This window comes from Periplaneta americana, chromosome 4 (assembly GCF_040183065.1).
Source record: "Periplaneta americana isolate PAMFEO1 chromosome 4, P.americana_PAMFEO1_priV1, whole genome shotgun sequence".
Lineage (NCBI taxonomy): Eukaryota > Metazoa > Arthropoda > Insecta > Blattodea > Blattidae > Periplaneta > Periplaneta americana.
In genome coordinates, this window is record NC_091120.1 from 206,742,421 (window position 1) to 206,766,509 (window position 24,089).

Sequence of the window (24,089 nt, forward strand, 5' to 3'; positions counted from 1 at the left end):
ATGCCCTGCCCATCTCAAACGTCTGGATTTAATGTTCCTAATTATGTCAGGTGAAGAATACAATGCGTGCAGTTCTGTGTTGTGTAACTTTCTCCATTCTCCTGTAACTTCAGCCCCAAATAGGTTCCTAAGCACCTTATCCTCGAACACATGGATCATGAAATAACAAATATGTATAATTCAGTGCTACATGCTAATTTTTCAATATGGTTTGACTGATACTGTAACTGGAGTTGTCTTCCCTGAACTCATAGGTTAATTTCATCTTCAGGCAGGGACTTTTCTTCTCTTTGATAGTAAGGTCAAGAAAAGTTTTTAATCTTTAATATTAATAATTACTGACTCTTATGACCTCAAAATAATAATAATAATAATAATAATAATAATAATAATAATAATAACAATAATAGTGATTTATTTAACCTGGCAGAGTTAAGACATACGACCTTCTGTAACAGTCAACCAGAGTAAAACTGCGTTACAAAAAACACTACGAATTTACAAAGTACTCTAAAATTTTACACACAAAACTGAATAAGATAATAATAATAAAATATAAACAACAAGTAAGTAGAAATCAGACATAATACATAACATACAGAAAGAAAGGAAAAAACATAATAAAATGTGAACAGCAGGTCAAACTAATGAGACATACAAAGTATAAAAAATAACACAATTATTGATAATAATAATAATAATATAATAATAATAATGATGATGATAATAGTAATTATAATAATAGTAATAGTAGTAATAAAATAGTGAAGAACAAAGCATACAATGAATACAATATTTTTAGGTACATACAAAATGTTGTACGAGGTATGGTTCAATAGATCGTGAAATTTCACTTCTGCATGGGATTCCGTGACAAATAGATTCAGGATAACACATTTTCTTAACGTTTAGTATGATGGGTATTGTCAGCATTTAGATCCTTGGCTCCTCTCATTACATTATATTGGTGCGTTGTCAAATCGGCCTCCGGAAAAAGCACCAATGCTTCTTCCTCCTTGTGACTGCTCATAACAGAGCTACTAACCTCCAACACTTCCTTATTTTATGAACTCTAGTTGGTGTTTTTTGCATCTTCTCTAAGAGTTTTGCGTGGTCCACATTACCAGATTCATGATGTCTCATTTGTGCTGCGAAAGTTAAACTTTCCTCACTGTCCTCTGACTTCCTTGACACCGGCTTTCCTTCCTGCGTTTAAACCTAGTACAGTACTGTGTGTGATCTTCCTCTCTTCTCTGGAGTACTGTATGTTCTACAACTTCCAAATCACACACAAACTCTTTATCTAACCTCTGTTCATTGTTTTCAAGAACTTATCAACCATTCTATTTGATTCATCGAGTGTGCGAAATAGCTCACCACAAAACCGGAAAACTTTGTAATAATCTTACCTGGTCAAATGAGTTTGCTATAACAAACCGAAATAGAGCGTCCTCCCGTAACGCCTGCCCTTCTCTATCTGCAAAATGGGTAATAATTCCCTCCGTGAACAACGATATTCCATTCTAAAACCAAAATAAACTTTATAACGCTTGTGGTTTTACGACTGTTTATATATTTTTCAACAACAAATTAAGTCAAATTAAACGTGTTTTTCTTTATGGAATAACAATGAATTAATATAGAAATTATCCATAGGTTAATTTGCCACTACGCAAACGAATAAATTTAATTTTTATATAAAAAAAATAACAAATTGGGCCAATTTTTCATTTAAGACCATAACGTAAATATGTTAGGCAACACATGAGTTAAGTAAATAATATCGGACAATTTTTTCAGGTCTGTATCGAGATTGTCTTACTTATTTACCATAGCTTACATTTACGTTCCCTGGTAACTTTCACTTCTTCAAAGGCAAATGATGCTGTCAACATAACAAGTAATTGCCGGCTGCATATGTCAGTACAGAAAGTCGAAACAAAGTTGGCAAAAGAAAATTCAACCTGACAACTAGAGAAACACTATAACCCACTAGCATATGTAGTACAGTAATGGGGGGGGGGGATGGTTAGGTTTCAGCCATTACCTTTCGAACTGTCCGCGCTATGAATGCCTACCCACTTCACTTGCGTGATTCGGGTCCCGCATATTGCGGATAGATGGCGCGACTCTGACCCATTTTCAAGTTGCACATCATTTCGTCGGGCCACGCTGTGCATGATGTATATCTGTGTCGTGTACTGGGGTGAGTGTAAGTGTAGGGAATAGGCGTGGATGACTGTGAAGCTGAGGCAGGGGAAAGGGGAATAGCTGCCAGGCTCATCACTGTCAACAGTGGCAATATATATGCACTGCTGAGAGATGTAGAAGTTGTGCACCGCCACCTCTCCTAGTCCCGAGGTAGAAAGTTAACACAAAAATCTCTGATCCTGCCGGGAATCGAATCCTGGCCGGCTAGTCCGGAGGCAAACGTGCTACCATAGAGCTAACTCGGCGGTCTCTACTATAAGGGTGCTATTCATAGACATTTCGCAGCACGCGCTACGAGCGTACTAAGCTAGCCCCGGCTATCCACTGGTTACTAGTACAGAATTCAAATCATATCCTATCGCTAACACTGGTTTATGAATACGAAAAACGCTGATCATCCACCGGAAGCCCGCGCTAAAAATGTCTATGAATACGGCCCTATATGTTTAAATATGTTAACTGGTTCATTATTATTATTATTATTATTATTATTATTATTATTATTATTATTAGTCCAGAAACATGCTGTATCAATATTGTATTTTGCTAATGGATTATTCTTGCGTAAACTGACCTTTGTGTGCGGATGTTTCTCCCTGTTATTACGTTTTATTTTTTATAATTTGACATCGGCACATAGTGGTACGTTTTCAGGGTAACGATATCACGGATTTTAATGTTATTTGATTTGTTTAACTAAATTCTTCGTATGCTGCTACTGCCTCAGTTTTGTTTTGGAAGCGGACATTTTATTCAGAAAGTTCCGCAGTTCGCAGTTGACTCCAGCTGAAGGACGTTGTTGGGAGGGTCCCTCGCCGCCTACCAGGTCTGCTTGTGAAGCTAGGCGCGGCGGACGCCGTACAAGGCCAGCGTGCTGCATGCCCAATTTCCACTAAATTTGGTACACAAGGGCATGCCTCGACAGTTTGTCAAATAGGCCACGATCAGTCCGTGCCCTGACTCGAGCATATCTTCCTTTCGTTCCTCTCTTCGTCGGGTCTGTCAATGAAGCCGTGCAATGTCCAGTTCTACGGCTTCGGTAGTTGAACCTGTCCTGTCTGCACTCTCCGACCAGTTTCCTTCTTTCTTCTCTATTTAAACCAGAGTTAAGCGTACGACGTATATTCATTTTTTTACATGTAGTAGCCAATTTTACTAAGTAAACGGGGTTCGTACACTGGCTGCAGTAAAGTGATGAATAATGTCGAGTTGGAAATAAGCACGTCCAGCGGTTCAGGTTTGACTCACAGCAGAGAAGTGGATATAAGCACTGGGCTCAGCTATTGCTGTCAAACTTAAAACTACCTTTTGTTGCCTTTCATCTGTCACAAATTTCACGACGATTTGAACTGAAGACACTTTCATGTTAAGGAAATAATAGTAAGCTTGGAAGAAAGTGACAGAATTTTCAAACTTTCTGAAAGCAATAACAACAATAGTAGTAAAAATTCCACTGGCTGCGCATGCTTTGGGGAATGTTAAAAACTGTTGTCACGATGTTATAAAAGGTTATTGTTACCATGGTTACTTTTGTATTCGTCACAGTTTCTATATTGGTCACTGTTGGGAGGAAAATGGGCAGGAAATCATTTTTCCATTATCTTAATAAATATAGATTTTATGAAACACAATTTTTCGTAATGCTGTAGCTTATTACAAAATACGTAATATGATGCATTTCCAAATTTATGTCTTGAAAACATTTTCTTACGAAGAGTTTTAAAAAGTGTTCAGTAGTCAGTCGTCAGCTCTAGAACTGAAACATCATAGATTCGTTCCAACAACAGTCAGGAACCGTCCGTAACCATCGTGAGCATGCGCAGTACAGAAAAAGCGTTCCAACACAATCCGAACCAGTCCTGAACCGGAAACATGTACTGCAGTCGGGCGTTCCAACAAGCTTTTGACACGGGTTCGGAACGGTCAGAAATAGTCCGCGGATTGAGGCATGTACGGAAGAGTACGCAAGACGCGCATGCGCATAAGCTCACCAACGTCTCCTGGATACTGAAGAAAGACATGATCGACTGTTCACATCAATGAGGTTAAAGATGAAAAGTGACAGTACAGACGAATAATAAAACTAGAGATTTAATTTAAATTTTCGCCAAAAAGAAAGGGAATGGAAATTATTTGGGTATTTAAATAGTTAATTACAATTTCAACATGCAGCTTTGATTAAAAGTATAATAAATAACGTACATACATTAATAATTTAAAAAAAGAACTATTTTTAGATGAGAGTCCCCCAGTACACGACATTGAATTATCGGAATTCTTGCCTTCCATATTTTTTGTCATCTTTTTATAGAAAATGATCGAAATTCTATTTTCTGCAATTAGAATTAGCTGCGAAACGATAATAATTAAGCATCCAATTCTTAGCAAAGATGATCACAGCTATAGCATCTCTGGATATAGTACATAACGATCCGCGAAAGCGTTCCAACAGCGTCCAGTCCAGTTTCAATCCCATAGCAGATGCTCAACTAGCGCATGCGCATAAGATGGTACAGGAACCGTACATGAACTGATCCATGAACCGCTTGTTGGAACGAACCTCATGTATTTCGTCTTCCAGGAACGTTCGCTAAGTTGGCTTGAGCACGTCAGTGTCCATTTTATGGCAGTAGTGATTCTTAGCTGTTGCGAAGTATATTCATCTACTCACGGCGGTGGGCCATTCCCTAGACGCGTCCTGCCATTGTTTTCTGCTTACTTCAGTTAATCTTGTAACCAGAGCTGGGATTTTAGAGCACTGAAGAATGTATGTTTAGACACCTAAAATGCTATAATAGATCCTCAAAATTTTATTTACATCTATGAAACAAAAGTTATGGTATCAAAAAAATTACGACACTTTAACCCATCTTAATAACAATAATCTTCTTCAAATTGTATTGCTCAAGCTGTCTTTGGTCAGTCAGTATCATTTCATGTTCTGTATCTTTATGAAACTGAAAATATGTAGCTCAACAGAAAAACCGACCAGTATGACGAGATTTAAAACCACTGAGAATCAATGTCAAATATTATTGGAAAGCTACTTTTTGAGTATTTGGAAATACAGTACATCTTTATACTGTAAATAAAAACAAAATGCATAAAGTCATAGTTAGTATTCATTAACAGTATATTGTTAGAATAAGGAATCTACCGGGAGTTAATTCAGTTTATATAGGCCTACTTGTTTGTTGCAGTGCTGGCAAATAATGCATTTTCCCCATCATAAGTCATCCGTGGGAATTCCAGGAGCCACTGTAGTATAAGCGTACTCTGTGCTCATTTTACACTAGGCGTCCCTACCTCAACTTAAACACTCAAGGTAGTAAAATGTGTCTGAATCTGACAGATTGTTTCATTGTAGTAAGACCAGTACTGCTGGTTATTGGATGAGTTGAGAAGTTTTGATACAGCTGCTTAGAATTTAAAGATAGATAGATAGATAGATAGATAGATAGATAGATAGATAGATAGATAGATAGATAGATAGATAGATAGATAGATAGATAGATAGATAGATAGATAGATAGATAGATAGATAGATAGATAGATAGATAGATAGATAGATAGATAGATAGATAGATAGATAGATAGATAGATAGATAGATAGATAGATAGATAGATAGATAGATAGATAGATAGATAGATAGATAGATAGATAGATAGATAGATAGATAGATAGATAGATAGATAGATAGATAGATAGATAGATAGATAGATAGATAGATAGATAGATAGATAGATAGATAGATAGATAGATAGATAGATAGATAGATAGATAGATAGATAGATAGATAGATAGATAGATAGATAGATAGATAGATAGATAGATAGATAGATAGATAGATAGATAGATAGATAGATAGATAGATAGATAGATAGATAGATGGATGGATCGATGGATGGATCGATAGATGGATCGATAGATGGATCGATAGATGGATCGATAGATGGATCGATAGATAGATAGATAGATAGATAGATAGATAGATAGATACATACATACTTCCTTACTTTAGACGAGCCCACTAAAGCAGCTCAAGTATACTGTACAGATTTTCTCGTTCTTAAGTTGGTATTTGTACTCACCGCACGACAGTAACGTACTAGGCGGCAACTAGCCTCCCCGCAGGTATCAAACCACCCCTCCTCACAACAGAAAGGTTGAGCTAAGTTGATTCTAAACTTAAAGAGAATGCTTTGTTTACTTGGTGGTCTATTGTGGCTCGTCCTCACGCCACGATTCTTTGCGTTAGGATGCGCTGTTGCCATAGTGATAACACTACGTTAATTACATTAATTAATGATGGCACTAACAATCAGTAGATTAATATTCTAAGAAATGGGATAAATAATTTTATTAAGACAATTTTTATGGGTAATTATGAGTATAACTTAAACCTTAATTGTCAGTTTTATTGTATCCCGTAGGAGACAGCAATTTAATTTATATTTTCCACACATACAAAACGGTTTCCGTATTACGCTCATATAATAATGGAACGAAAATGTGGATGTAACGAACTGAAAAATAAACAAAGTAGCTATATAGAAAATAGCAAACATCTGTTCTTTCAACAGCAAACATGATATTGGCTGGTAAACAATATGCACTGACAGGTTAGTAAAGAATGCTCATTTACAACATGCAAAACATTTTTTGATGTATTTTAAATAGTGCTGTTGATCGATCAATATATTTAATTGATTAACTGTTTGAATTTAATCGATTAATCGACTTCTGATCGTGATGAAAAAATGTTTTAATGTACTGTAATACAAAATTATTGTTAAATTTAACTTGTGTTCGGTGATAAGCATAAGTATTAAATGTTGTGTATCAGTATATATTGTAGCGTTATATTACAACACAACTATTTTAATTACTTACTGACATATTTATTATAAGGCTTATAATTTAGTGTGTCAATTTCTCCGGGAATTTTTGAGACAAACATGAATAACAGAAAGTATGAAACCTAGTTAATACTGCTTCATCCATGATTTTAAACATGTGAGTGCATTCACATGCTCCGAATTAAGTACCGCTGTACGTTTAGTTAGGGTAAACATTGGTAATTTCGTGATAATTTCATGAAAATTAATTTAAAATGCAAATGTGTAAATGTTCTCTTATTCCGAGTTTGCCATCTAAGAGACGATAATGTGCTGTACAAATCTGAAGACATAAGATTGGATACGTTTTTGAAGAATTGCCAAAAACCACTTTTATAACGTAAGCTAGTAGGTTGGTTATTTCGTGATAACCTTGGTAATTTCGTGATATTACATTGATAATTTCGTGAGAGATAGAAGAATTGTGGAAAAATTCATTGAAGTCAAATGAAATTCTCATTTATTGTTACAAGACTTCAAACATAGTAATTCCGTCTAATATTCATAGCAAGGAAACATTGAAATACATATCAACACATAATAAGAATGAAATCAAAATAATAATTGAAATTGAAAAGGGATCTTCCTTGCCCTGAAAAGGTGAACACTTTTATTACGGACTTTACTATATATTACGAGAGTCACTACAAAAGTAACGCACACCATTTATTAAACAATTACGTTATTATCCTACAGCTTTGCTATTTTCACAGAATGTAGATACGTCCTTTAGGAACAAAATGTCACTTTTCCACATAATCCCCGTCCCTTTCAACTGCCTTACGCCACCTAGGAACGAGGGCCTGTAGACCAGCACGGTAAAAGTCTGGATCAACACGTCAGAGCCACTCTTCAGTAGCGTGCACGAGGGTGTGATCTTCTAACCTCGTTCCGTAACTGGAGTTGTCTTCCCTGAACTCATAGGTTAATATCATCATCAGGCAGGGTTTTTTCTTGTCTTTGATAGTAAGGTCAAGAAAAGTTTTTAATCTTTAATATTAATAATTACTGACTCTTATGACTTCAAAATAATAATAATTGGTCCGAAGACGTGAAAGACTGTGCGATGTCTGGACTGTAGGGTGGATGGTTTCCGCCTCAATGCCTCTGACGTTGCAGCTGTCACTGGTCGGCCGAAACGTGCTTCGTCGGCGGTCCTCTTCGAAGAATCTGCATCACCTGTTGCTACGGTCCAGTCAGCACCGTACACCGCCATCGAAAAATCGAAAAATCGAAGGAGAATTGGGAGGAAAATTTAAAAGGTACGCAAAACGCGTCCTTGCAAGGGGTTGGGGGCTGTACAAAACTAAATATGTGAGCTCCAAGCCTGTTGGCCACTAGTCTCACTCCGGGTTACGCTGCTCCCCTGAAGGAGCTCTAGAAAATTTTGAAGGGGAAGCCGAAATTGGATGGTCTTGTCAACCCAAAAATTTTGCACTTCTTTCGTTACCGAATATCAGCTACGTTTAGTGCTCGTATGGTACACATACTGGCATTAAACCAAATGTAATCAACATTTCCGTCTGAATTTAACTCGGAGTTGTTCGTTTTACCCACAAAAAAGAACTACAGAAGCAGACGATGCTAACACACTACTCGGTAGCTGCCGCTCGTTGCGCCAGGGTGACTGCTGATTGAGCTATTGCTGTCTGTAGAGCAAGATTCAAACTGTGTGCCAATTTTGAACGTCTTAACCGAAATAGTATTCCGTAAAAATTGTTGTGCGTTACTTTTCGATTCTCCCTCGTATAAACAGAGACAATGGTATGCATTTGCACTGAGAGTCATTGCAGTATATTTGACATGTGTCACGCCGGGATTGATTGGCTCCTGGATAAGATCCGTCCAGTTGTTCAGCAAAAATCGCGATACTTGTATAGACGTAGTTGTGTGGGTAAATGAAGTCAGGTAGGTGCGTAGCGTATTTCGGGAATTACGGAGAATTCAGGAAACAGCTGCAGTCTTAGTTTGGTGAAAATTAAATGACTATTACTTTTCTTTTAGCTAAAGAAAATAGTGAAAACAGTGATATTAGCCTAATGGTAAAGAAATTTATTTGATATGAAAGCGTAAAATATGTACGAGGGTAATTCAAAAAGTAATTCCCTACAACTCCCCCCCTAAAGCCAATAACAATGCTAGAGAAGTGCACTTCTGAGGACTTGAAATCTGCGCGTGTAGCGAGTTGCAAGTCATTCCGACAGATGGCGGAGCTGTAGTGAACTGTTAAAATCGCATCTGTTCCAGACTTCCGTCACAAGCAGCGAACAGTAATTGAATTTTTGGTTTTAGAAAACGAAAGTGTGCGTTCAGAAGCGCATGATACTCGTGCAGTTGACAGGAGCGCTGCTGAGTGCAGGACCGAGCTCAGGATCTGCCGCGTGCCATGCAGACTGGCGCATCACAGCATTGGAAGTGTTTATCAGCACCTGAACTAGCTCAAGAAACGTTTTCGGCGAGTTCGGCCTGGCAGAATCCAGTAGAAATGTTGACAATGCATGACAACGCACGCCCTCACACAAGTCTGCGATCCTGGGAACACATCAGCAAAATGGGTTGGTGGGACTGCCCCTTCACCCTAGAGCCCAGATCTTTAGGTCTCCTTTGCGTGGAATTCATTTTGAAAATGACAACAGAGCAATTGATGCAGTGAGGAAGTGGCTACGCACGCAGGACAAGAACTGGTACCAGCAAGGAATACATGCATCGAAGAATAGTGTGTGAAGAAAAAACATTAATTTACATTGTCACCAAAGTACAACAATTTTCATTAAATAAATTGAGAAAAATGTGGGGCATTACTTTTTGAACGACCCTGGCACAATAAAATATCGTAATGAACGCCAGTATAACGAAATATTCAGTATTAGGTAATTATTTTCTCTCCCTTGCCTTTTCCCATGTAATTTAATGTTACAATACTTCATTTAACGATTTCGTTTTTTGCGAGAAAAAAACAACACGAGTGTAACGAAATAATTTCGCTCCCTTGCCGAAAGAATCTAGTTTGTTAACGAAAAATATTTTGAATATAGGACATAGTTGGTTAGCAAGTAGAAATGGCAACTGCACATGCCCACGTGGTCAGTAATATCTGGCTAATGTAGCATGACGCAGATGTTCCGTGTTCTTCCTTCTACCAATCACAGCTCACTAATCTCACAACATGGCACCCCTTGTCCTACAAAGTTCTTCATAAAACTTGAATTTTGTTCTTTTTAAGTTTAGGTTTTATTTAAGTATATTTTCTAGACTTAAGGCTGGTTCACAATAAGCCGCGAACGGAAACGGCAACGAGAACGGAAATATTGTTAAAATAAATGTATTTAAATGTGACTATTCACAATTAACTATTGTGAATGCTCACATTTATTTTAACAATATTTCCGTTCTCGTTATCGTTGTCTTTCCGTTCCCGGTTTATTGTGAACCAGCCTTTACATGCAAAAAATATTGAGTTTATTGCGTGTATAGAGGTAAATGAACAAACAATGTTTTTTTCTTTAGAAAAAATAACGTATTTGGATATAACGAAATTTCACTGTAAGGAAGTAATTTCAGGGATGCCTAGGATTTCGTCATTCAGGTATTTTACTGTAATGGGAACGCACCGATTCATTTATTTCTTTTGTATTGTTTTGAAAGTATGGCGAAGGAGGCGTCAAACCGTAACTTCAGAAATGCTGACGTGAGATAGCTAGTTATTAGTGTAGCCTGTCACGGTATTGACAACGCATGATTAGGGGCCACACCTCGCCCACCCCTGCGGCCTGCGCTTCGTCTTGAGGGGATTTACTGTTTATGCCGCCGTCCAGACGTAAACGAAGGGCGCACCCTCTTGTCGGGCGTGGGGCCCCGAATTCACGGCACATGAACACAAAGACCGGAAGCAGGACTCCGCCCTCGAGGAAGCCGCAATTTCTCTTACTTACGCGACAATTCAGCCAACGACTCAGAGCGGCCGCCGCCATTACGAGTCCCATCAACGCCCGCGCGAGGTACGGCCTAAATTAATTGCGTGACACCGATCAGCGCACTCGTGGGGCTTCTGCCTCCTCGCGGGGCTTCGCCGCGGTTATCAGACTGCGACCCCCGGCCGGCCGGCCTGCCCCGATTCGCCGCTTCATTGCTCGCAATTGCGGTCCAAGTGAGAAATGCTGACCCGTTTCTATTGCTCTTGTAGGAGATACCGAACTTGAATAACGTATTCCTTGTTCTTCTGCAGATTCACGTAATTTTCATTTTTCTATTAATGTTAAGGCTGGTTCACAATAAACCGGGAACGAGAAGCAGAGAACGTGAATATGAAAATTTTTGATTCACAATAAACTGAGAACGTAGACGACTATGCATATCGATATGCATGTCAACGATATGTAAAGTCGATATTACGCATTCTGATGTTATTAGTGTATAATTGACCAATGGCATTCTCTCATGAGTACAAGGCAGACAACATAAACACAGGTTAACCAACTTCGAAATTTCAACTGAAACATTTCATTAGGCACGGTACTATAAATATGTCTATGCATCTTTATTGTCACAACCTATTTTAAGTCTACCATAACATAAAATAATTAGAGAAGAAACATTTGTAATAGAACAAAAATGAACACAACAGTAGTTATTGAATTGAAGCTTGAATATGTAGTGTGTAATACAACCAATACAGTAATAAAATATGATTCGCTTCCGATCGGTGTTCAAAGATGCAGCTATTGAAAGCCACGTATTCTCCTTCATTTTCTCATCTTTATACGAGGCGCGCCGCTTGTCGTAAACGTGAGGATTTTCCTCAACACTCAATATTAGAATCTCAACAAATAAAACTTGCTCCATGATGCACAGCACAGAACAAAATAATGCATAGGTTATGTCACGGTCTTCTTGCAACAAATATACGACGACAAAATAGCTTTTAGATGGCAATAGAATGAATCTAGTGGGCTGTGATCGGAAACGTGAACGCCAAAGTTGAAACTTGGCCAACTCTCCGTTCCCGATCTCGGGCTCCGGCAAGCTTTTCGTTAATTGTGAATGGTCACATTTAAATGTATACATTTTAACAATTTTACCGTTTTCGTTCCAATTCTCGTTTCCGGTTTATTGTGAACCAGCCTTTATACTCCACTCGCTGTATAGAATCAGTGCAAATAAAGATAGGATGGGCGTTTATATCCGAAGAAGTAAAACCCTAACGTGGTACGTTTTGAGTTCTCGTAAGATGCAAACCTTAAAAGATTCGTCCATGCTCTCCAAAGGCACTTATGACGTGGGAGTCGTTGCATTCGGGAAAAACGTTTTCATATTCCCGACTGGTTGATGAGTGCTGAAGAGCAATCACTTCACAATTTATACAATACGTTTGCCAGGCTGCATTAATGACGCGCCGTGCAAAGTTCCCCTCGATATTCTTATCCTTTGCACATCGCGGAATGAAGGCATCTAAAAACTATTTTCGATACCTGCTTCTTAAAAATTCCCTCCCTTTGCTGTTACACGCCTGCATAACTGAGAGTGGTGTAGTGAAAGCAGACGTTGAAGGGCCCTACACGAAATTTTATTGTAAGCCTACGTACTGTGACACGCACTGCCTCGTTTTAATGTAACGCCAGCTTTTGGTTTTGGAATGATGTTCAGTTAGAACACTAAATTTTTCCATACTGTCCGCTGAAGGATAGTTAAAATTGTAGAAAACACTATTTTGCTGCCTTACGTCATCTGACTACAGCTCTTGGAGCTGACGTAGTTCAGATTGTATTCTTAATGAAGGGAAGCTTTGTCGACGATCGAGGGCAGCGCAAGGTGAAAGAAAATAAAATGAAAATGGATGCTGTAAAGATTGGAAATGAACCCAGAATTATGCAATTACTGAAAAACTGCATAACGTCCAAAATACGCAAATATGAAAAGAGAAATAATGTAATTTTGCCACAAAACATGTAAGTATTGAAGTTGCTGTTAATCAGAATCGAAGCCTCGGGAGGTTCGAAGGCAGAACCGATTGTAAAGCTGAAGCATCGTCATTGTGATGCTGGAGCTGAGTAGTTGATTTTCCCTGACGTCATCGTTTTAATCCTGTAGTTTCTTCCTGACAAATGTGACGGTAGACTCCACAGTTGCGTTAGTAGGTGTAAATGATCATTTTGAATTCACAGAGCAAGGTATAATAGTAATATGCGTTACAAGAGCGGTATGTTGACGTTATCATGTTCGAGGAAAAGATTGAAAAAGCGAAACGTAGTTGAGCTTTTTTAATTTCCGAGAACATGAAAACAAACATACCGCTCGTGTATCGTACATTATTTTGTGCGAAGATCGTTTATTACATACCTGAAAGAGGAATTTCTAATTAGTTGTAATGAAATCTCCATCTTGGTTTCTGTTCAATGACGGCAACTTTGGAAAACAAATATATCTATCTTCAACATTGTTGCTATAAAATGTTTTCTGTGTTTACTATATTCCAACAGGCCGTGATATACGTCTGTCTTCCCCCCCCCCCAGTCTATAAATTCGAACTTAAAACAAACGGTAAGGTTATGTAATGATTTATTTTTCATTTGAATATTTTAACAATATTATTTATATAACATATTGCAGTAATAACATCCGCATCTGGAATCTTGTTGATTTTTTCACGGCTTCCTTAATGTTACTTGCGTTACAAATGCAGTAACTTTTGTGGAGTAGTAGACTTTACTTAATTTTTGCAAATATTTAAAAACAATAATTAACAGTGCAATTTAGGTGAAATTGCAGTGGTAAGTTTCCAATTTATAATTATTACTATGTTAAACGTCTCTAAAAATATGTTAAAAGCCTAAAGCAGTAAAATGAATATGGCGCTTAAACGGTAAGAAGAGGGAAATTGTTATGTGTGTTAGGTTGGGAATACTGAATGTGGAATTTTAGACTTTCTGCGGATTGGTTTTGTGCGGAAAGCAAGCAAATACGCACGATCTCGCACAAAAGATTTTTTAATCCTGAACGTTTTCTAGCACAGAATAATGTTTAGGGTTTGAGGAATAAACATTTGAGGTCGTTTCTTTTTGAGGGCTGGGGTCAAGATGTGCCCGCCCACCTCCTCGCCGTGTTTACACGTGTTCGAAGTGTTGAGTTCAACGAGCGGAAGGATCCGTTACAAACTTTCCCCATAACGCACAGTCGGATTTGGACAGGGCCCTCTTTAACGGTTGTCACAGTTAGCTTCTCCCTTATTGGTACAGTGACGGAAATACTCGTCAGTTTGATTGTGGTCCGCGCAACTCGCCAGTCACTAGATTTCGCGAAGTGTAAGTCCGCAATTAAACGATTTTGACCAAATCACTTCTCTGCGTGACCGGAAGCAGTGAAACCTGCGATCCCGCGTGCCATCTGTCGTCGTGTTGGGCAGCTGTTGTCCTCGAGCACGGAAGGATGCGGTGTGGCGGCGATAACAGAGGCAGGACGCCGCCGCCGCGTTCTGTACAGTTAGCTGCCCTCTCGGACTATGCAGCGTTGCAACATTCCTCTGGGGTTTAAAATTGTTAATGTTTCAGTCATCTCTTAAACGCTGGCCCAGCCGATTACGAGTTCCGCTCAGGTGCGCGTGGTTATATCGACAGACACTCGAGTCTGCCACGTCTCCTACATGTTGGTTAAATTTGATCTTTCTCCAATCGCTTTTTGTATGAGAAATATAATTCCTGCAGCAAGCTAAATTCGAGATTAGTCTTTTGAAAGAAAAAAAATGCCAGGATACAGTAATTCACTGAAATAGATATCCTGTCTCAGCAAGTTTAATAGCACATTATGCAACGAGTCTATAATGATAGTAATTAAGGCGCGAGTATGTTTGTTTATGAAACGAGCGCAAGCGAGTTTCATAATTTTCATACGAGCGTCTTAATTACCATTATAGGCAAGTTTCATACGACTTTTTAAGCTCGACCATATTTCTAACTTGAAATTATTCAGAAGTATTCATTTTATTTGTATGTGACAGAAGATCGGAAGTGACCTTTTCATAGCTCGTGAATTGTGAGATGTGCGCAGACGCGAAAGTATTGATTTTTCCGAGGAACAATAATGTCATTGACCTTCATGTAATGTACAGAATGTATAACCTGGAAATTGATTTAGAATTGAAAAACGAGATGACAAATTGAATTTATTTGAATATTATTTACAGTTAACGCTAATTATTATAGTAACAGAACATAACCTTCTGCGACAGTATTGGATTTCCAGCCTCCGTGACGTTTCCCTCGTTGTCTTTCGATTGCATATCCGAGAATAATCGAAAACCTGAACTTTAATGAATAGGTGTACTTTAATGACATGCATTAAAGGACTGCTACCAGGTGTATAATTACTACATTTCGACATGGTCGAGCGTAAACATCAGTCCAACATTTCTATGACATTAATTTACTCCTAAAAGCAGTTCTTTAAAATGCCTAGCACAGCTTGATATGGGTTTACAAAAATTTTAATAAACAATTTATTACATTTTAAGTATGCATTTTACAGGTACTTTTATGTAAATATGGAGGCACACTTTTTAAATGCAGCAAAATAACAGGTTCCTATTACAGACAAGTTTTCTACTAGCCTAAGGGATATGTGTGCATGTAGCATTAATAATTCCGAGGATTATAAGAAAACATTAAAGTTACAGGAAATTGCAATCAAAGTTTAGCGGCAGTTAAAAACCCTGTGTGGCTGACAAGGCCAGAAATGCGGGTTAAATTTTATTTAATGTATTTTTCATACATGAAAGTATTTTAAAGGAGGAAAAAATGTATATATTTTTTAATTTACTGGTTTTCACCGCATTTAAACATCATCTTTCCTTAGGTCCGTAACTCGATTCGTGCAGCTCGAATGCAGTCAGCCGTGTGGTGGTGTGACTGTTGGTGCTTGGAAAAAATATTCCGAATTATGAAGCAAAAAAAAATAACAAATTACGGGCTTCGATACACTGCATTAAAATATAGAATTAAGAATACTTCAAAGGATATTTTACAGGAATACTTCCGAGAAGTAAAGAATCCTGTACTGGTGAACGGATGGATTAAAAAAAAAAAAGAAGAAGAAAAAATTTAAGGCATTTAAAGAATATGATCAGAGTCCTTATCCATACTAATAATAAATCTGTAGCCGAAATTTTTCTGGTAATTTTCGATTTTCCAAAAATAATTGGTCCTAACATATATAATTAATCACCCTGAAACCGAAAATCGCTTTTCTGAAATTTTTGTTTGTATGTCTGTCTGTCTGTCTATATGTTTGTTACCTTTTCACGCGATAATGGCTGAACGGATTTCGATGAAAATTGGAATATAAATTAAGTTCGTTGTAACTTAGATTTTAGGCTATATGGCATTCAAAATACATTATTTAAAAGGGGGGTTATAAGGGGGCCTGAATTAAATAAATCGAAATATCTCGCTTATTATTGATTTTTGTGAAAAATGTTACATAACAAAAGTTTCTTTAAAAATAATTTCCGATAAGTTTTATTCCTTGAACAATTTTGATAGGACTGATATTTAATGAGATAAATGAGTTTTAAAATTAAAATAACTGCCATCTAAGGCCGTGTAATGAATTAAAAAAGAAATGACTTCGTCTATAAGGGGCCTTGGACAGCAACAATCGAAAGCTATGAAAGATAGCCTACAGATAATGTTTCTGTATTTGTATGAAGTAATATCGGAAGCTAAATTAACCGACTTGTATAATTAATTATTATTTCACCATTGGAAAGTGTAGTTTCTCTAGATGGACATAATGCTATAATGTTATTACAGTAACTTCTGAGTGAATCGAGGACAGGGAAGATTAAAATAGCTTCTTATGCACAGAAAACTTGATAGGCTATTCTGTACATTCGTTTCCTGTAATTCCTAAAATAATTTTTATGACCAAATGAGTGTCTCTGGATCAAAATGATCGCATTTTAATTATGCAAATACAATTTAAATTAAGTGACATAATAAACAAATGTTCCCTGGATCAAAAGTCCTATTTTAATTATGTAATTACTTTATATTTATTTCTAACGGGTGCAGCGGAGCGCACGGGTGCGGCTAGTCTGGAATAAAAGTATTGTGAAGGATGGCTAAGATGATTTGGGGGATAAATGCTAGGAGGACGAAGAGCAAAAGAGGTCATGCAGAATTGCTAACTACACGTTGAGTTGTAAATATTTGATGTGCATGACAGATAGAGCATTGTAAAGTTGGCACCAATGATAACGGTAATATATTCATATAGACAATTCAGTAACTTCATTACTGTGTTTTTTGGGAATAAAATGTAAACATGCTCTTGAAGTTCAGCGCGTGTAGAATTGATTTCCGATAGGCGAATAAGAGAGAATTTAGACAGACATCCGTGCCGTTAATCCAGATTTACACAGATATCGCGGCGATCAGTGCATAGCTGCGTTGTTGAAGCATCAAATCAGTTTTCTCGTTACTCTTGATTGCATTTGTAAATTAACTTAATTCCGACTTTCCTCTTCAAAACGACCTGCAAAATCCTGTCATCTTCTCCCAGAAATCGAAAAAATTTGATGCAGTTACAATTTACGCTGTATTTGTGCATTGCTATCATATGCAGCTAGTTTGTACAGCACACGAATGTGATGCATTTCACGGCAGGGCGCAGATAAGCATGCTTCAACACTGACAATTCTATCTTAGTAATAGTACATCTTAAAAGATTTTTTGTATCTGAACCTAATATTTTATCAAATACCAAGATTAACACAATGTGTTTGCACCGACGAATCTGCTTATAAATAAATACCGCTAACGGCACAATCCCGCAGAGCCTCATTACATGTCGATTGGAAGAAACTGACCATTTTTAATATTTGTGTGCGAGGTAGGCATTACTAAGTGGAGAACACGCGGCAACGCGGTACAGTTAGACGGACAGACAAGTCTTTGTTCCTTGGCCGTGTACGAACGGTTATCGGAGGAGTAACCTGGATTCCGCGCCCTGCGGCAGGGCACAATTTCACTGTGCGCTTGCTTTCAAATGGAGTACAAATCGAAAATATCACCCAGCGTTGTTGATTTTGCAGTAATAAACTAAAACACCCTCTGTTTGTAACAAGGAAGTTTTGGCACGTGCTGTCATAGTGGATACGCTATTATCTGTATACTAGGGAGCTGCGAGCTGGCGCGGCTTCGATTCCCACTTAGTTGGAGTTTTTTTTTATTTTATTGGGTTATTTTACGACGCTGTATCAACATCTAGGTTATTTAGCGTCTGAATGAAATGAAGGTGATAATGCCGGTGAAATGAGTCCGGGGTCCAGCACCGAAAGTTACCCAGCATTTGCTCGTATTGGGAAAAAACCTCAACCAGGTAACTTGCCCCGACCGGGATTCGAACCCGAGCCACCTGGTTTCGCAGCCAGACGCGCTGACCGTTACTCCACAGGTGTGGACAGTTGGAGTTTTTTCTCAACTGTAATCGCATGGCACATCCTCACTAAATAACCTAGTAGTCATGGGCGCCTACTTCGGGGGTGCTTTGCATTTTGAGCCGGGCAGCCCCAATATTATTTATATACAGACTTCCGAGCTCCCACAACTGTCATGGGCAGGGCATAGTTGCGCCCCACGGTCAGATAAAATGCAGCAGATAAAAAAGGGTCCCTGTTTTGTGGGCATAGTTGCGCCCCGTTCCCATCAGGTAGAGAAAAGGGGATGGCATAGTTGCGCCCCGATGAAATAGGTAGAGAAAAAGACACTACGGAAACTCGAGCCTCGTAATCAGCCAACCTTATTGATTTCTTATTCGATTTAATATTCATTATCGATACCGTTAAAGTGAACACCATGAAGTTGGCAATATTTTATTACCGTAACTGTTTTTCTACTGTTTATGCAGTGATTATCGATAGTCTACCGTTAAAATGAACACCATGAAGTTGGCAATATTTTATTAACTGTTTTTCTACTGTTCATGCAGTGATTATCGATAGCCTACCGTTAAAATGAACACCATGAAGTTGGCAATATTTTATTAACTGTCTTTCTACTGTTTATGCAGTGATTATCGATAGCCTACCGTTAAAATGAACACCATGAAGTTGGCAGTACTTTTTTTAACTGACATATTCAAATGAGTGAGCCGTTGGAATATGGGGGCTTAGCAGTCTTTGACATTTTATTAATGATTTTCACACCGTCTGTGGCGTATAGTGAGGTTAATTTAAAATGAATGTTAAGTTCAGTGAAAAGGGTGAAGAGTTGATAATTCACAATGGTCCTAAGTTTCAATTTTCGAAACCCTGTACCGTAGGGTTAAGATATCGATGTACAAACAAAAAATGCAGTTCATTTATTGTGTGTGATCGATAAAAAAAAGTGCTATTTTAAATAGTAAAATTGATCATATGCTAGGCCTAGCTACCTGATTTCAGTGCAGCTATCACTGTAATATTTGTAAGTAATTTGTTTATATTATGACAATCACTTTCATGTGTACTATATCCATCGGGGCGCAATTATGCCATGCCTAGGCCTCCCAATTGACCGCGGGGCGCAGCTATGCCATACCGACTGTCATGTATCGTAAAGAGTTTTACGAAGTTGTTGACAATATTGTGAACTGTCGCACTGACAGATTTTCTGGTTAGGATCAAGAATGTTCTCATTGACGGTGATAAGGAACTGGAAGAAATTCTCTCATTTTATGGAGATGACTTGGACAAGGAGAGGCTACTTTTACACAGGGACATGTTATTGGATATTGCAAGATCAGAACTGCACCACATCACAGATTTTCAGACTGTTCTTGATCTCCTTCGGAAAGAAGCTTTTCTTCGTGACATGCTACCAGAGACTGTTCTTACAATACCGTGTCTACCTCTACTGCTGAGCTACCATCCTCCTCTGTCCGCAGACTTGAATCCTACCATGACTGATGTAGCTATCACAGAGAAGAAGCTCTGCATTTAGATTTGGATGGAATAGCAAATGAGTCCATCATTAGAAATGAAATTCGCAGGCGGACATTTACTATGAAAACGTAATTCGCAAAAGGGCCGCCTTCTGTGGTACAGCATCTTCAGATTTTATTAATCCTCATGAAAAATGGTAGTGCTGTTAATAATGAAGTAATTATTGATTAAACAGACTGAACAAAGTATTTATGCATACCAGTTAACAGCGTCGTTTGTCGTGATGAAGGAGAACTTTCAACAGTTTGAACATAAATTATATTAAACTTGATTGTGGGTTTCTTTTTCTGAGTGAGCATCCCCAATAAATTTTACAAGTCGGTGCCTATGCTAGCAGTTGATACAGCATCGTTAAATAAAATATTAAAAGTGTTGAGAATTACATTCCCGTAAAAGACATAATTTACTCTGCACCCATATTTCACTATCATGACCATTCTAGCTTTCAGATGTGGAACAAGTAATAAAATATATTATATTATCGCATAGTAAGTTCATCAGTTAGAAGGTATGAGATGCAGAAATTCGGAACCTTTTCCCTTGGCCTTTCAAAGCTTTAAGGCAATTAGGCAGTGCATTGAAGACCGTAATACATGAATGATGAACTCCTTTTTTATGTCTGTTTAGACTAACAGAAGATGTATGGAGATCTCATTTGTATCTTGTATTAAAATCTTGAATTTTCTGATTGGTACTAAACGTATCTTGACTTTTAACATGGAACATTATCAGGGAAAGAATGCATTCGGAAGGTAAGGCCAAGATTTCTAAATTTTTAATATTTTTGTAACTGGTTATTTAACGACACTGTGTCAACTACTGGTTGGTGGAATTGGTGATAGCGAGATGCAGCCGAGGATTCGCCTTACGGTTCGGGAAAAGCTCGGAAAAAAAAAAAAACCTAGCCAGGTAATCGGCCCACGCTCGAGCGCAGCTCTCCTTCTACATGATGCACGCCTGACATTCTTATGTTTGCTCCAGATGGAAAATATGCCAGCAAGGGTGTTCATGAAGATAAGGGTCTTCATCTTAATGTGTAACAGGAAGGGCTCAGTTGGGCAGCTCCTACCTAATATTGTAGGAGAACTGGACACTAAGTGCTGGTTTATTTGTAAGAAAAAATAATTGGTTAGCTTCAACATTGTATTACAGGTGTTTATAAAGTGACGGTGTTGCGTACTTGATACAATCACATTTTTACCATCTGCAAATACTCCCCTTCGCCGGCCTGAAGATAGAAGGACTTTTCTTATTCTGAAAAGAGATGCCCGTCTTCATTGTACGGGTCCAGCTAGAACAGGAAAAAGAACACGTGAATACTACTATAAAGGGGCTGATGTAGACGGAGAAATTGAGGCCAGCAGAGATTAAAGACTCCATGAAAAAGCATTGCTTGCATTTCCAAATTAATTTCTTCTGTTGCCTTTCGGATCTTCCTGACACCCTCAGTGACTGTGGCATCATGGGAAATGAGTTTTTCGGAGCTTGAACTGATCGAAACTTATTTGAGATCATCAATGCAGCAAAAACGTTTGAACAGTTTGGTAATTATGTCCGTTGAATGTGAAATTAGCATGCATTTAATCTTGGAAAATCAAAAAAGAAAGATTTTTCACATTGAAGGCAATAATAATAATAATAATAATAATAATAATAATAATAATAATACGTCTTTGTATTATCTATCCATATTGAGTGATACTTAAAATATATAAATTATTTCCTAATATTGATGATCTTAATTTTTCTATATCTTGATTAAAAATAAACGTAATATTTTCATTGAATCATTTCTCGCTCATAACAAGTGTTTTTCTCTTTACACTAAAAATAAACATAATGAACATGTTGTTTGTTTACTTGTACGCTTATTTCCCATTACTTTTTTATTCGCTTTCATTGCACTGTGTAACAGATATACTGTACGTTTATAATACATTTTTAATTGTCAGCATAGATTCTGGAAATCTTGTCTGTCTGTGAGGCCCCCCAAATGTTTCGAATTGCGCCCCGCAACTTGCAAGGCCGACCCTGCCTATAGGCATGCAATACTTGTATATTGTGATCTTGCTCATAAGCAACAGAATTGTGGTTGTTATCATCAGTGACAATTGCATCTGTCTGGCTTTTCCTGGGAGTAAATCTGCAAGCACAGTAAAGTTAGAACGCCATAGGAGAGACATGAAGATAACTGATCGATTTCGAATAAATCCTCATCTTGTGCTGCTTGTCGTGTAAAGATCCGTTCGTTTATTTTATACTAACATGATAATTAATGTTCTTCATTCCTTGCTGCATTGACTAGTGAGTGGAAATAAACCTTAAAAAAAAAAAAGGAAATAATGTAATAGAGGAAATCACTGCATGCGGACAGAAGGCATGCTGAACCCCTCTTCATTGTGTTGTCAGTGATACTGGAATAACCATTTTATTTATTTTACTTCTTGAAGTGTGCGATACTCTTGTGTTGTACTGTATAGTCTATATTGAGAAATTAAAACGACTTTAATGAAGTATAGAATTTATTAACGTTTCTAGCAGAATGTGACAATAGGAAATGGATATGAATGTGAAGAAATTGTTTTTCTGCTATTGATATGGTGCGGTTGGGGATCTCACTAGAATCCCAGTGGTAAAAATTTCAAAATTAGTTTCAGCAGTCACATTTAAGTACTGTGTTGTGCTAAGGTCAGTAATTCTATGTCGGTGAATAAATGTAGAAACAAAGGTTAGGTTTGTCATTTTCAAGTTCAGTTAGTTTGTGTTTGTCGTTTTTTTTTTTTAAATTGAAATCTTAAGAGTGACGCATTCGGCCAGAGCCATAACTGCCATTGTAAATATACAATTATTGTGTCTTAATGTTGAACATATCGGCGCGCGGTGAGGGGGGGGGGCTGCACCGGCGCTATATAAGCGGCGCGCGCCGAGCTGGCGGAGAGTCTCGCTGCAGCCATGGCCGTGTACGCCACCTACCGGCACATCGAGCTGGACAAGATCGGCTACGGCAAGAAGAGGTGAGCTGCATGAAGCGGGCAAACAGTAATTAGGAGGCGAAGGTGTTACAATCCACATTTGTTCCTAGGAACTGAGCATCTCAGGATACCCGAGCTCGCGAATGTCTTTACGGTGAAGTTTCTTTTGACAGCTAATTGCGTGCAGGTCAGTGCCCGTGCCGCAGTATCGATAGTGATGATAATCGATTATGTCGTTGACTCCGGAAGCCACTCCAGGAATCGAACCCTGGCACGCGGAAGAGAACATAAATCGATCCACGCGTAACGGAAGTCGCGTGCCGCGTTGTGCGTGTTGGGGCGAGTGATTCAGACTCGTACTGCGGCTTAGCGGTATTTCGGGGACGATCATCGCCGTGTGGGGCTGAGCCATGTCAGGTGTTCGGGTGGGGCTGTACCTGTGTGAGAAGATGGCTAAGTGTGGCTGTGCCTTCTTGAGTTCTTAGAGTCGCTGGGAGGGACTGCTTCGTCAGGTAAGAAGATCGTTTTGTGGGGCTGTGTCCAGGTCGGTGAAATGATCGCTATAGGTCTGTGTCCGTCAGCTAAAAGGATCGCTGTGTGGGGCTGTAAAGGTAGGTGAGGGATCGCTGTGTGGGGCTGTAAAGGTAGGCGAGGGATCGCTGTGTGGGGCTGTAAAGGTAGGTGAGGGATCGCTGTGTGGGGCTGAAAAGATAGGTGAGGGATCGCTGTGTGGGGCTTAAAGATAGGTGAGGGATCGCTGTGTGGGGCTGTAAAGATAGGTGAGGGATCGCTGTGTGGGGCTGTAAAGGTAGGTGAGGGATCGCTGTGTGGGGCTGTAAAGGTAGGTGAGGGATCGCTGTGTGGGGCTGTAAAGATAGGTGAGGGATCGCTGTGTGGGGCTGTAAAGGTAGGTGAGGGATCGCTGTGTGGGGCTGTAAAGGTAGGTGAGGGATCGCTGTGTGGGGCTGTAAAGATAGGTGAGGGATCGCTGTGTGGGGCTGTAAAGGTAGGCGAGGGATAGGTGAGGGATCGCT

The 24,089-nt window shown here is 38.6% G+C and overlaps 1 protein-coding gene across 3 annotated transcripts in view; it reads left to right on the forward strand.

Annotated features, from left to right (window-relative positions):
- The window catches only part of Jupiter (microtubule-associated protein Jupiter), an 87,683-nt gene that overhangs the window by 34,123 nt on the left and 29,471 nt on the right, over positions 1 to 24,089 (forward strand). Inside the window, exon 1 of one of the 3 annotated variants that reach the window (XM_069824931.1) lies at positions 22,953 to 23,097. The exons of the other annotated variants lie outside the window; for them this stretch is intronic. Within the exon in view, the coding sequence (XP_069681032.1) occupies positions 23,036 to 23,097 (62 nt within the window). The 5' untranslated portion in view covers positions 22,953 to 23,035. Of the gene's footprint in view, positions 1 to 22,952; positions 23,098 to 24,089 lie in introns of those variants that run through there. 3 annotated transcript variants of the gene reach the window in all.